Below are 15,939 nucleotides of genomic sequence, written 5' to 3' on the forward strand. Positions count from 1 at the left end.
TGTTCTCTCTGGATTAAAGATGGCGGATGACAGCTGTCAAAAAAGCACGTGAGTATGTTTTCAAACAAGAGCACGTGGAATTTTTCAATTTGCCGCCACCACATTTCAAAGGTAAGTAGCTAAAGAGGGCAGCACTGTGCTCTATAGATTAAAGATGGCAGATGACAGCTGTCAAAAAAGCACGTGAGTATGTTTTCAAACAAGAGCACGTGGAATTTGCCGCCACCACATAGAGGGCAGCACTGTTCTCTCTGGATTAAAGATGGCGGATGACAGCTGTCAAAAAAGCACGTGAGTATGTTTTCAAACAAGAGCACGTGGAATTTTTCAATTTGCCGCCACCACATTTCAAAGGTAAGTAGCTAAAGAGGGCAGCACTGTGCTCTATAGATTAAAGATGGCAGATGACAGCTGTCAAAAAAGCACGTGAGTATGTTTTCAAACAAGAGCACGTGGAATTTGCCGCCACCACATAGAGGGCAGCACTGTTCTCTCTGGATTAAAGATGGCGGATGACAGCTGTCAAAAAAGCACGTGAGTATGTTTTCAAACAAGAGCACGTGGAATTTGCCGCCACCACATAGAGGGCAGCACTGTTCTCTCTGGATTAAAGATGGCTGCATGTCGAAAAGCATTTTTTCAAATTATCCGCCACCACATTTCAAAGGTAAGTAGCTAAAGAGGGCAGCACTGTGCTCAAAGATGGCAGATGACAGCTATCAAAAAAGCACGTGGCTGTCAAAAAGCACGTGGATTTGTTTATCTCGAGCTAGTGAGGTTAAGTTGGTACCACTAAGGTTTATTCCCGTCAAGATGGCAGTACTGAGGTTTGCGATGCGTTGTTGTCTGTCAAAAAGCACGTGGCTTTGTTTACAAATCTGTCAAAAGCACGTGGCTGTCAAAAAGCACGTGGCTTTGTTTACCTCGCGCTAGTGAGGTTAAGTTGGTACCACTAAGGTTTAGGCCCGTCAAGATGGCAGTACTGAGGTTAGCGATGCGTTGTTGTCTGTCAAAAAGCACGTGGCTGTCAAAAAACACGTGGCTTTGTTTACCTCATGCTAGTTAGGTTAAGTTGGCACTACTGGGGTTTAGGCCCGTCAAGATGGTAGTACTGAGGTTTGCGATGCGTTGTTGTCGATGACAGCTGTCAAAAAGCACGTGGCTTTGTTTACAAATCTGTCAAAAAGCACGTGGCTTTGTTTACCTCGCGCTTGTGAGGTTAAGTTGGCACTACTGAGGTTTAGGCCCGTCAAGATGGCAGTACTGAGGTTAGCGGTGCGTTGTTGTCTGTCAAAAAGCACGTGGCTTTGTTTATCTCGCGCTAGTTAGGTTAAGTTGGCAGCACTGGAAGAGGCCTCTGGCTGAGGTGGAGGAGGCCACTGGGAGGCCACTGGCTGAGGAGGAGGAGGAGGTGGCCACTGGGAGGCCACTGGCTGAGGAGGAGGAGGAGGCCACTGGCTGAGGAGGAGGCCTCTTCCGAGAGCCGGAGGAGGAGGAGGCCGCCGAACCATCCAATTATACTACTCGTAACATTGGGAATTTAGTATTTTCCTGTTGCTATGAAACATCTCTGCCGCTAATGCCCATTGTGACAGATCAGTAACAATACATACCATTAAGTTTTCAGCTATGCGTAGAATATTTTTAGAAGAATCATATAAATATCATTCTGAATGAAGATAATTGTTTTCCTGTGGAGACCTATCCTGGGCACTAGAGGGTTACATATTAGTGGAAGATATACGGACTGCAGTACACTTCCAGATTTATCTCGTTTAGCATCTCCCCATATTTATTACTGTGAGTTTACACTATTTTCTTCGTGCCAAACGGAATAGCTACGGCTATGGAGCCAAGCTCTGTATTCGGAAGACGCGTGGGTTCTAACCCCACCGTCGGCTGTCCTGAGTGGATTTCCATGGTTTCCCATTTTCACTTTCACGTAAATGCCGGGACAGTTACAATTCATAGGCCACAGTCGATTCCTTCCACCTCTTTACCCAATTTCAGTCACAAACATCCATTTCATCATCATTAGCTCAACTGAAGTTGGCGTCAGGAAGTGCATCCGGCCGTAAAAAGCACAATATGCCTTATACATTGATCTCACCTTGTCCCCGACCCCGTACCAAGAAACGGGTCTAAGAAGGGATAGATAAAAATACTGTTGTCGTCGTCTACAAAAATTTATCCATCTATTTGCGTGTGTAATTTATATGAATATGTACCCAAACCGAAAAGTTGTACTCAGAATAGCCACTAATAATAATAATAATAATAATAATAATAATAATGGCGTGTGGCCTCCGCAGAGGCTTCATGCAGGTCTTCTGTGTTGACGCCGTATAGCCGACCTGAGCATCTATGAGGATGGGGCCCTACCTATTATGATTTCTAATGCTTAAGGCAATACGCACGCCCAGCCCCGAAGCCATCGGAATTAACCAGTTAAAGTTAAAATCCCCGATCCTACCGGGTATCGAACCCGGGACCTCCTGGACCATAGGCCAGCATGTTAACCATTTAACCATGGAGCCGGATAGAATAGCCATTGAAACTAAGAATGATCTCCATTTGAATGTTGCACCAACACACTAGCTTTCAGTTACGCTGTGATGAGTAGAACCCACCGTCTCCCGAATACAAGCTGACGTATACAGCACCCATATCGCATAGTCAACTCGCTCGGTAAGTGCAGGGTCCGAAATCGAAAAAAAACGGTGGTGGTGGTGGTGGTGGTGGGGAGAAGGATCGTAGTGCTTAACTACTAGTGTTTATTTCAAACATTACATAGGGGTATATAAATCCCTTCTAAGTAAATTACCCCCTCCACCTTAAAAATGTAAATTTAAAATTTAAAGTGTTTTAGTTTGAATGCAGTTGTTATAAAAAGAATGATGTTCAATGGAAAATTATTCCTGGGTTTCTTATGGACTTGCCAGAATGAAACATGAAAAATAGGCTGCATGTGCGGAGTTGCCACCGCTGCGTTGTTTTATTGCTCAAGGTCTGGCATTCATCCTATTATTTATATCTTATGTGTATTACTGTTGATGTTTTTATGAAAATGTGCACAGTAAAGTACATTGAATTCAGTAACATATGTGTTACATTTTTCTTGTTTTATAATGAAATAATCCCCCCTGGGAAATATTAGTGCGGGGGGACCTCTGAGATAAAATCATCGGTGGGGGAAAACCCTCCCTTCTCCCCCCCCCCCCCGCGATTTCGCACCCTGTCTGAATGTCAATATTAAGCATATCTGAAGAACTCAAGCTCAGAAATGTCAAGAGATACATCTGCTAAGCTTTACAGTCACTGTCACTCCTTCACACGAATTCCTTTCTAGTCTAGACCAAATTTGTCGTCAATGTTGAGAAGGGATTTGCACTCTTTCTGTGTGCAAGTGCAATGATTATTGTCAAAAAAGATTCAAAATATGCACTTTCCATATTTTCGTCTTCATATTTCCCCTTCAAGGCTATTTCCTTGGAGCGGAAGCACGAACTTCTCTGAACCCAGGTACTCACCATTTCGGAGCGCGGGAACAGACTGTTGATGTAGAGGGCGTTACGCCACCAGTACTTGTCGCATGTGTGTTGGTCGATGATGTTGGGCTCGAACACAGAGTTGTTGTGGACCCAGCGGGTTGTCACCTCCACCAGTCCCAGGACGAACAGGTAAGCCGGGGTGAGCCGCACTAAACGATAGGTAACCAACATTATGAAGCGTGCCGTACTACTTCCTAACGTGGGGGTTGAGGTTCTCGCTTCCGTGGTGTGTTCTCCATCACCACTGGGGCTCTTCTCGCTACCCAGGGATCGCAGGTAGAGGTAGGTCAGCAACAAGCCACTGGAACATTCAAAAAAACAAGGCTACATTACCTGCTGTTCAGAGGGTTACTGCCCAGAACCATGGGTGGATACAGAACAATTTATTTTTGTATTCATCAGATTAAATTAATTAATCACCAATGATTTTTCTTGAATAAATTCAAATATAGTAAGTTGGAAATATATTTAACACATCCCTTGGCAAATTATTCCATTCTCTAATTTTTCTTCGTATAAACAAATATTTGCCCCTAGTCCTCTTGAATTCCAACGTTATCATCATATTATGATGTTTCCTACTTTCAAAATACACCAAACCAAACCCCATGGCAATACAGCCCTTAAAGGGCCTTGGCCTATCAAGCGACCGCTGTTCAGCCCGAAGGCCTGCAGATTACGAGGTGTCGTGTGGTCAGCACGACGAATCCTCTCGGCCGTTATTCTTGGCTTTCTGGACCGGGGCCGCTATCTTACCGTCAGATAGCTCCTCAATTCTAATCATGTAGGCTGAGTGAACCTCGAACCAGCCCTCAGGTCCAGGTCCTGGCCGGGAATCGAACCCGGGGCCTCCGGGTAAGAGGCAAGTACGCTACCCCTACACCACGGGGGTGGCTTCAGAATACACCATTTAAACTTATTCTTTGCTGACAGCTCGAAACATTCCGCTTAGTCAAGCAGCTCGTCTCCTTACTCCCAAGTCTTCCCAGCCCAAAGTTTGCAACATTTTTGGAGACTCTACTCTTTTGTCGAAAATCACCCAGATCAAACCGTGCTGTGTTTCTTTGGATTATTTTTCCACAACAGGCAATTACTGGGGCTGTACCTTAATTAAGGTCACGGCCGTTTCCTTCCCATTCCTAGGCCTTTCCTATCCCATCGTCGCCATAAGACATATCTGTACCGGTGCGACATAAAACAAGTTGTACAAAAAACAAAAACAAAAAACGTGGTCTTACCAGTGACTTACATGCCGTCTCATTTACATACTTACTAAAACCCCTAAATACCCTCATAACCATATAAAGAGACACGTAACCTTTCTTTATAACCTCGTTAATGTGATTATCCCAATGAATATCTTTCTTGGTATTAGCACCTGGGTACTTACAGTAATTTCCATGCAGTACTTTCACCCCTTCAACACAGTAATTAAAAGTGAAAGGCCCTTCCTCCTTGGTGAAACTTACAACTTGTCTTTTCACCCCGTTTACCATTATCTGCTATCCATCTTGCAAAATTGACGAGGTCTTTTTACAATCGCCCACAATCCTGTAACTTAAGGTCCGGCTCCATGGCTAAATGGTTAGCATGCTGGCCTTTGGCCACAGGAGTCCCGGGATCGATTCCCGGCATGGTCGGGAATTTTAACCATAATTGGTTAATTTCGCTGGCACGGGGGCCGGGTGTTTGTGTCGTCTTCATCATCATTTCATCCTCATCACGACGCGCAGGTCGCCTACGGGAGTCAAATCAAAAGACCTGCACTTGGCGAGCCGAACTTGTCCTCGGACACTCCCGGCACTAAAAGCCATACGCCACTTCATTTCATACTCTATACAGTATAACGTCCCCCGCAACCGTCCGAGTTACCGTACAAACCCAGACCGAACGCATGGTGTTTGTACTCTGCGCTACGGTGGCTACCTCAGCCGAACTTATGTCGCGGGCGGCCGCCCTGCTTTAAGCGTTCTGTGCGCCTCCCATACTGCAGCTGCCGTAGCGTTCAGCCTGGGTTTATAAGAGGGACCCTGTAGTGGCACGAGGGATGGGTAACAAATAGAGATGGCTGAAAAATAACGTAGCAGTTATTTTGTCACAGTTACATGCCTGTCACTGTTACAAATATAACGAGAACAAAAAGAACAGGTTACCGAGTAACGACAACAGAATAACGTACTAGTGAAAACAGTAACTGGGAAGTGGTAACTGTCACTAGTAGCAGGTTTCAGACACAGAAGTGACTTTCAGAGTTCAGATAATACGCATATCTTCCAAGTGAGAGCGCTATCGTAGGAGATTGTTTTAAGTCAAATACACTATATTGTACAATATACTCTATAGTGTATTTGTTTAAGTTGCTGCTGTCATCTGGTAACTAAAGTGTAAACTTTTATGAGATATTCAACTGCTCAGGGGTAATCGTTGACTCAGACGTCGCGCAGAGCTACCTACATTATAATATTATTATAAGTTTCACCCGTATAGTTTCTCTTGTATCATAAATAAATTAGTATGCTAACTTTCCATATTGATATTATAGATGACATATTATAGATAACATAACATTACTTCATTTTACTTAATCGATCCCCTTGTAACGGTTTTTGTCGAGGTTTGGCAGACAGATCATAATGTTTTCTTGTCTTTTAGCCTTGTTCGGGGCATTGCCAAACTCACACATCTAGATTTCAGATTTCTTCTCATTTCATCCGTTGTCTGCCTCTCGTTAACTTTATAGCAAATAGGGATGCGTGGTTTGCTGCACCGACTTTCAACAGTGTAGTGGTGCATGCGCGCATGAGCTGTTAGGAGACAAGCTTGAAGCCGTGACCAGGCTGTGACCAATAAAATGTGAGTAACGTTGGACGTTATTTTTAACTGTCACTTTTCACAGTTACTTCATTGTAGCAGTGACAGACGTAGCAGTTACATAAAAATAACCGTTTGTCACACCTCTAGTGACAAATAACAATGGGCTGCGTATTTCGCTCTTCAAGTACTGTACTCGCGACGTATTGACCTGCTGGCTGTTATACAATTGCACACAACTCGTATTTATTATCTCCTCAGCATTAAGTCCATTTATTGGAGGTGAGTTGCAGCAGAAGAGACAATGATAATGACATTGTCTGTTTTGCGCCATATGTCTGTTTGGACACCCCCTAGGGGGTGCCTATTGCGGTGCCAGTACCGGTGCGCTATGCCGCGCTCCTCACCTGGCCTGTTGTAGAAGAATAAGTATAAAAAGAATAAAATATATTAGAGTGATAATAATAATAATAATGATAATAATAAAAGTGGTGGAATATTTACTGTAATGTGGGTTCATTAGTGTGGTAATATGGCGAAACGCAACGTTATTCGTGGTGTGCCATGGCTGGATGTTAGATAAATGTCTAAATTATTCTTTGAGCCAGCGGCAAGGGCAAATTTGGATGGTCACCCATCCATGTTTTGACCACGCCCGGTGTTGCTGTGGTTGACCGGGCCTTGCCGCTGGATTGTGCGCTGGAATATGTTTATATTCCTGAGTATCGGGTGGTTATGATACTTTAATTTAGAAATACAGCATTTAATGTGGAAGTAGACAGCATAGGAAATGCGGCAGTTCGTTGTGGTGCACCCGCCTCGGTGTCCGATTGTTCCAGTGTTTTGTTAGAGCTTTTAAGGAGTGAGGTGCTTGTGCAGTTAAGGAAGTGAGGATATGTTCTTGCTGACTTGGCGGGGGTGGGATACTTGGAGACTTTAGTCTATAATGAGTTGCTTGCTTGGCATGGGGGGTGGGGGGTTCTGGTTATGGGTTGATATGAGGTTTAGAAGTAAGTTCAGGATGGTGGTGGTGTCCTGTCTGGTCAGGTAACTGGGCTGTTGGGTATAGGGTCCAGGGTTCGAGTGAGGTAGGATATTGGTGGCTGTATGTACTGTGGGTTTAGTGCTTGACTGTAGATGTTTGGCGTGTCTGTAGTGTTCCTTCACTGCCTTCTTGATAAAGGGACAGCCAGGGAATGAGGCGGCATGACTGCCTTGGCAGTTCGCACACCTCGGCTGTTTTCGCGGTACCGTGCAATCAGTGTGACGGTGTGAGCCGCCACATCTGTTGCAGCGAGTAGCCGCAGTGCAGGTAGCTGCAGAGTGGTGTAGTAGAAGGCAGTTGAAGCATTGTATGACAAGGGAGGGGCGGGGTGGGTCGTGGGTTCGAGTCACTGTTGTGTTGGTTTTATGTGTTGGCTGTCTGGCAGTCCTAGGAGCAGATTTTTTACGTCTCCTCCTAGTCTGAGTGTACTTGTTTATTGTGTCCGTGCCCGGTTGTGAGACTGATAGGGTCTCAGTCCCGGGTTCGGTTTCAGGTTGGGGGGAAAGGGGGGAGGTGAGGGGTGCATCATCTACGGTGTCATCTGTTTGTGTTGCTTGGTGCTGAGTGTCAGGTTCTGTTCGTGTGGCTGTTTCCATGTCTGAGGTGTGTTCGGAGCAGACTCTGTATTGGATGTTCTCAGTTCTTAGATGTTCAGAGATTGCATTGTAGCTTGCTTGTCTGTTAGTAGAAAATATTATGATACATCCATTACAGAGCTCTTGCGCCATTTGTACGTGTTGAATGACGGGTTTTATGGCTGTATATGTGTTTTTACGGTGAACGTACAATCGTTTGGGTGAGATGTCACTGAATGGGTCATAGGGAAGCGGGAAGATGAAGGGGTAGGAGCTGGAATAGCGTTCCTTGGTTCTGATTACAAGTGGTTCGTTGAAGTTGGGTGGGTCCATGGTTTTCAGTGGGAGGTCGGTGTCTCGGCTACTCAGTCCACCGAGGTGGTCCCGACAGGGCTGGGTTAGGGCTGGGGAGACTTGGGTGTTTGTTATAAAACACTGGAACGGTCAAACTCAAATAAGAGGACCGGCGCGCTGTTAGGTGCTCGCTCAGTGGGCACGGTCGGAACAAGTGTAGTTTTACCGTGTCGCAACGGGACGAGTTCCGAACCAGTGACCACACTGAGGGCTCTGACAAATTGCTCGATACAGGGCTCTGACAAATTGCTCACAGGCTGGCTTGGTTCTGCCTATTCTTGGCTGGCAGTTGGCGATTGTTGGATTCAAACAGGCTGTATGGCAGGGGGCCTGTTCTCCGAGAGCTAGGGGCTCTCTGGTGACTGGGCTTCGTTGCTTGGTTGGTTGGTACTGAGTACCGTAGTTTTCGCAGTAGACGTAGTGAGCTAGCTTTCAGGGTGCTAGTCTCGCTGGAGCTTGGTGCTGGGAGCGTCTGCACAGTGCGAGCGCTGGACTGCGAATGTGTGTGTGTGTGTGTGTGTGTGTGTTGTCTGTCTGTTTTGCATCCCACTAAATACGTTTTATCCGTATTCAGAGATGCAATGATATCGGGATATTGTTCCACAAGAGTTTTAGTACGTGCCAGTAAATCTACTGAAACGACGCTGGCATATTTTAGTACTATCAAATACCACTGGGATCGAGCGTAGCAACTTGAGCTCAGAAGGACAGCGCTTTACCGGCCGAATTATCCCGCAGAAAAATATATCTTTATCATACTTCAGCACTGATGCCATCTAGCGGATTTGAGTTGCAGTAGAAATCATTAGTGAGACGTGTGCGACATCGCACCAAATTGCCTAGGTTTGACTTTTCTTTCCCTCGATTAACAGTTTCTCCCTTTCCTACTTCCTGTTTGATCACATTTAGTTACTACCAAGTCATTTTATTTCCTGTATTTGAAAGACCTTAATGTTCTGCACTCGATGACCTATCTCACGGAGGTGTTCACTCACGGTGAAGATCCCCTGAACCATCCGGTCGGATAGTCGTACACTAGTACCGGCGTATTCGCATACGGTGCCCACACTCGAGGTTCTCCGCTAGTTCAGTGCATCTTTCAACTGTTTGTCCGTGGTACTGATCAACAATTGACTGGTATCTTTGAAGCTGCCAAGAGAACGTGTCAGCATTTCAACCCCAGTTTAACCAACCCTGAGATTTGATGCTCCTTCTATGCTAAAGAAAGAAGGAAGGACTTGTAGCGCCGCTACGGAAATAACTGGAACTAGAAAGAAAATATTTCGACCATCATAACTTTAATCTTCCAGGTGAATTTGTGCACGAAAAATACTGGATTTCAAAATGCTGTGCCAATTCACTATCATAAATGAACACGTTGGAACTAAAATGGACGCAGTTGCCACGAGACGAATAGATACGGCACATAAATTCAATCATCGATGTCGAGAAAGAACTATACGTATATATAGCGTAACCGAAGCAAGAAATATCAAGGCGGCGGTGAAAAAAATAAAGTAAAGCCTAAGATTGTTACATCATTATTACTACTACTTCTTGTAAAAAGACTGAAAACTAGAAGAAGTAGGGTACCGCTCGTGACAAAATAAGCACATAATACGAGCAGCTGACTGAGATTTGAAGAGAATTTTTCTAACATTTGGGAGAAGAAGACCAGAAATACAGAGTGCTACGCTGAAACGCGCATATAAACGTCAATAAATCAAAGTGGCATATTGAGAAGAAGAATGCGGGAAAAGATTACGTCACGAATCCCGAACAGCAGCAGATAATATTCATAGCTGACCAGAAAGAAATATTTAAGTCACGGCAATTAGTATCAATATATCAAATAGAAATCGTAACAGATAATTTAATTTTAGGCAGACATACTTGTAATCTAGAAGAAAAATCAGAGTTGAAACTTAAAGAAACGCTACATTTGACAGCAATATTATTGTTAGAAGGCAGTGAAGTTTCCAAGATGACGAAACTGACTCTGTTTATATGCATTTTTGTTATATTTGCGCAAGAGATGACCGTCAACATGAGCTAAGGAGACCATGACCCGATGTCCAGGGAAGGCTTGCCTGAGATGACGGAGATGGAAGCATGACCTGACCCACAGCATCCCAGAGACCAGTAGGATGTAGCAATCAAATCTAAATTACAAATATACCAATACATCTAATTCCAACGTCATGGATCAGAGGGAAAAAGATACGTCATATACGTCAATGCAGTAAGTAGAGTAAGATTCTTTTGAATAAGATGTTATTTCTTATGTGATGAATAAATAATGAAGCTCATAAATAGTGGATTTTCGTGAGATAACAAATGCATGTGACAATGCAAAGGGATGATAGGTAGTCATCTAAACGAAATAACAAACCTTTGGCTAGGATATGAATGTGATATATATAACCTGTAAATGCGTTCGTTTTTTTTTCTAACACAGAGAAGAGGTTAGCATATGTGAATTATAAGAGTTATGTCGACGTAATAGTTAATGTGATGAATAAGTTAGGGTTAGTATTTTATAAAATGGAAGTAATTCAGTGCCATATGTAGGTTATAGTTGGATTATGAGAAGATATATGAATAACATTAAATGAAACAAGTGAATTAACAAGAAATGGAATATTCAAGGAAATAGATGATGATTATGGAATTATCTGCGTCAAATCTGCGTGTACATGGAGATAGTTGATATGAAAGAAGAAGTATGATAATGAGATATGAAGGAGAGAATTTATATGAAGAATGAGTGAAGAAGAAGAAGAGTAATGATGGTGATAGTTATGATTTATGGTAGTGGTTATAATAATAAGATTGACGCAACTTAAGGTTAATAATATATATTTAATTCCATGATGAGTGATAATTCTTAGATTTTAATTTACTGGTGCAGAATTCATGAAATAATTTCATACTTATTTTCTACTTTTCAATATACATAATTGAAAATATATTTTAAGCAAAGATCTTTGATGAATCAATTCAACAGTTAACTAATTTTGAATAAAGTTAGATGTGATACTTAATTTTTCTTTCTTTTTCTAGATTTTTCTATTAGAATAAATGAGAATAATCAAAATTTGATGGCATTGAATATGAGTTACATAGTTCACAGACAGAAGGTAGGTACGTACAACTCATCGAGATAAATCCATATAAGGAAAGTTGAGTTGAATACCAACATTAAATCAGATTTCAACCATAGTTATGTTTACTTGATAGATAGAAAGATATCGTAATTGTTTTATCACATTTATGCTATTGGAAAGGTTACTCACACAACTGCTAAATATAATGGTTGTTAGAGTATTCTTAAATGGCATACAATACCTACTTTCATAAATAGCGATGAGTGAGGTGTTGTAATATATTAATGACCTGTTAACATGTTTCATGTGATACATTTATACAGTTGACCTAAGTTGTAGAATTTATGAGAGGGATGATATCCACATGAGCTATTGATAATGATGATAGACGATAATTTTGAAGAGTGCACGTGTAGTAAATGACTTATCGCTTATCTTTTTCCTGACATATCCATATATAAAAACTGATGTGATTGATATCCTCGATATTATCGATATTAATGATATTAATGATATAATGAATTTGTGAAGACACGAATATTTAAGATTAGGATATTTAATTCAAGGCAACGGATTGATGCTCAATAAAATGTTCCAGATAGATCTGTAAATTTTGTAAAAAGAAATTACAGTCACAGAAAGAAATGAATCGGAGATGTGATTTTAATTTACTGGTGCAGAATTCATGAAATAATTTCATACTTATTTTCTACTTTTCAATATACATAATTGAAAATATATTTTAAGCAAAGATCTTTGATGAATCAATTCAACAGTTAACTAATTTTGAATGAAGTTAGATGTGATACTTAATTTTTCTTTCTTTTTCTAGATTTTTCTATTAGAATAAATGAGAATAATCAAAATTTGATGGCACTTTTATGTTATACTAAGATAAGCAGACAGTAATAGTCAACTTTAGGTTAATGGTTACGGATTATCCTACGTAAAAATGATTGGTGGCACGATGGAGACGTCCATCGACCTCATTGAAAGGAAATAAGCTGGCAAATACAGCTATATAATGATTTCTGCGAATCCACGATATCAGGATAAAATGGAAATCGGAAATGAGCTAGTCTGGATTTCTTCGCGACCCGCCCTGATCGCACGAACGGCGCAACGTCATGAAAGCTATTGTGACACTCGTGGACTTTATTAGGATAAGAGGATTGAATTATCGTCAGTTCATGAGGTTTTTACCCGTCAATGCGGAATTGATCGTTGATTATAGGTATTGAGTGGTCAGCTTAACGCTAGCTCGGAAAGTGTGTGCTTTTGTCCCAATACTCTCCTCTTCATATTCAGACACCACACCACACTACCAACCACCACAGAAACACACAGTAGTGATAATATCACTTCACATAGGGTTGGTATCAGGAAGGACATCCGGTCGTAAAACAGGGCCAAATTACATGCGCTACACAGTTGGCATCTGCGACACCACAGAGTAGGATCACCCCCACCCTTACGCACACATAGGCCTATGCTTCTCGCTGAATACAACTGCTTATCTTCACATAAATATGCTACAAAATTTGGCGTGTTGCGGAGTGAGTTCGAAGAGAGATTTTGTGATTTTCATTATCAGCAGTTTTCTTCGGATTTATTTTTAACGCCATTCGCAGTCAATGCTGTTGAAATGCCAGTCTCAGTACAAATTGAGCTGCTTGAACTACAAAACAACACTGTTTCAAGAGAAAAATGGTTCAGTGTTCCCTTGCTTAAATTGGACAAAGACTTCAATGTATCGGTACGCATTACCTAGTCTTCGCTAGCAGTTTTGAAGACGTGTTGTTTGTTACGAAGCATACGGTTACGTGAACAGTTCTTCTCTAGAGAGAAGCATGTGAAGTCCAAGATAAGAACTCTGATTAGGGACGACCAGAGACTCTGTCGACTTCCAGGAATAATGTCAATGTCAATTAGATGGTCCAGAAAGATCATTTCCAGGTTTCTATTGACATTCATTACATTATATTTACTGTATTTACTGATCATAACCCGAATTCTTCCAACGCTGAATTTACTTTTTATATGATTTCATCTAAATTATCAAACTTACAGCGTTCGTTGTGAATGTGGAAATCATCTTACAATTTTGAATTCCACAGTATAGTTTAGTGACCCACGGGCTTCATTGACTTATTAGTTTTACTAAATCGAGTTTTAATTTGAGTAGTTAAGCACGGCGAGCCTCTCCTCCACGGCAAAAGGCAACGAGGTGATTTGGGAGATACTAATCATCATATCATAGGACAGGGCCTCTCAAACGCCCAAAGTCTCACGCATGCAAACAGCGGCGCAGAGCTCAGTGCACTGTGAATCGGTCCCGCTCGGCTCGGCTCGGACCAACGCTTCGTCCCTGGGCTACTCGGCTAAGTTCGACTCAACTCGGCTCAAGTCAGCTCGGATTTGGAGCGCTACGGAGCAAGTGAGGAAGAGGGAGACAGTGGGGGGGGGGGGGGGGCGAGCGAGACAGGCGTGGGGAAAGAGAGAGACAGCGCTATTTCTCCAAATCGAGGAGTGAGGGTCTGCACTCTGGTCAACCAAGCGAAGTCGTCTTTTGCACCGTGCACAGGCCTGAGAGGCCCTGTCATAGGATGTTCTGCCATTCGGCAGGTCCAGTCATGGCTGTGATCCAATCATGATATCCTGAGGAAAATTAATTGAGGTGCTTACCCGTCGCCTTCCTCAATGTCATTTTAGGCTATTCATCAGTCGCCTTTAACATAGGGAACAGTTGCTGTTGTAGCCATCTCTCTAAGGTATTGACGCTACGGTTGTTATCTGCTTCCAACTTGGATACAGATACCTTTTACTCAATCAACCCAAGCACTGGGTTGCCTCTACCACCACCGACACTATAATGAAGCCCTTCTACTCCGCTGTAGGTATCGTTGAGGCCTTCACTCACAACCCTGAGCTGGACCCCGCACCGAATCAGTTTGTTCTGCGACTCACATGGGCAGGGTTACCACTCCCTAAATAGATTTGTTTAGTTTACAATTTGCTGTGCGTCGCACCGACACAGGTCTTATGGCGACGATGGGATAGGAAAGGGCTAGGAGCGGAGAAGAAGCTACTATTGCCTTAATTAAGACACATCCCCAGCATTTGACTGGTCTGAACATCGGAAACCACGGAAAACCATCTTCAGGGCTGCGACAGTGGGGTTCGAATCGACTCTCTCCCGAATGCAAAGTGACAGCTGCGCGACCCTAACCGCACGGCCAACTCGCTCGGTTCCCTGAGGAGAGCTGCCTCAAAAGAGGGTCTCTGCCCCCTACCCTGTGGGAGGTGATAAGGAAGATAAGAATAAGCCAAGATATTCTTTATCATTTCGTACTACAACTGTATGGTGCTAAGATGTCCGACTCGTTGGCTGAACGGTCAGCGTATTGGCCTTCGGTTCAGAGGGTCCCGGGTACGCCATTTCATTTTTTTCATGGTGCTAAGATAGCAACTGCTCATCCAGGCCTGTATCTGAGCAGCAACACTCAAAAATAGGCTATTTAAGTGCAAATGTGAACAGTGGGTGTGTACGACACCTCTGCGTGCTATAGTCGCCTTGTGTAACAGACTCTATGCTGGGCCGGGTGAGAAACACCACATTCCATCGGCACGGTGGAGGCAACGCAGCGCGTTCTCCTCCAACTTTGATAAACAGGAGTAATGTATTGGACCACACCTCATCGCGCTAGTCACCTCCCTGCGTTTGACATAACCGAGAGACTCATCCTGTATTTTCAAAATGACCGGTGGGTCATGGCCTGTGATTCGCGGGCCATGCCTTGAAGACCCCTGGATTACAACCTTCAGCAATGAATACTGCATCTGCACTCACCTGATAAAGAAGAACGAGTCCACAGAGAAGGTGGCGTTGCTGATAGTTTGGAACATGAGATTCCGCTCGGTCACTGCACGAAGAGTCTTGTTTTCTGCAACAAGGACACAAGTTAACATAGAATATAGGTTGAGATAAGAGCAGGCATCATCATAGTTAAGAGTCTAATATTGGAATTATTCTATTGTTGTTGTTTATGGGTATCTTATTGTTGTTGAGATATTTTGTCGTTATTCTCGAAGAAACTATTTCGGATAATATTAACACATTCTTATTCATATCTTATGGGTCCTTTTTTACATGATTATTTTATTATAGACGCAACGTAAACGTGTGAGTGAAGAATTACTTGTCTTACTGGCAGTGGAACCGGGCGAGTTGGCAGTGCGGTTAGGGGCGCGCAGCTGTGAGCTCGCATCCGGGAGATAGTGGGTTCGAACCCCACTGTCGGCAACCCTGAAGATGGTTTTCCGTGGTTTCCCATTTTCACACCAGGCAAATGCTGGGGCTGTACCTTAATTAAGGCCACGGACACTTCCTTCCAATTCCTAGACCTTTCCTCTTCCATCGTCGCCATAAGACCTATATGTGTCGGTGCGACGTAAAGCAAATAGAAAAAAACCTGGCAGTGAACGCTAACCGAATT

At 43.1% G+C, this 15,939-nt stretch overlaps 1 protein-coding gene across 1 annotated transcript in view; it reads right to left on the minus strand.

Moving 5' to 3' along the window:
- The window catches only part of LOC136862274 (nose resistant to fluoxetine protein 6), a 415,203-nt gene that overhangs the window by 248,017 nt on the left and 151,247 nt on the right, over positions 1-15,939 (minus strand). The window contains exons 6-7 of the mRNA XM_067138873.2: positions 15,294-15,387; positions 3,531-3,852 (exon numbers count right to left, since the gene is read on the minus strand). Coding sequence (XP_066994974.2) covers positions 3,531-3,852; positions 15,294-15,387 — 416 coding nt within the window. The remainder of the gene's footprint in view (positions 1-3,530; positions 3,853-15,293; positions 15,388-15,939) is intronic.

Source organism: Anabrus simplex, chromosome 1 (genome assembly GCF_040414725.1).
Source record: "Anabrus simplex isolate iqAnaSimp1 chromosome 1, ASM4041472v1, whole genome shotgun sequence".
Taxonomy (NCBI): domain Eukaryota; kingdom Metazoa; phylum Arthropoda; class Insecta; order Orthoptera; family Tettigoniidae; genus Anabrus; species Anabrus simplex.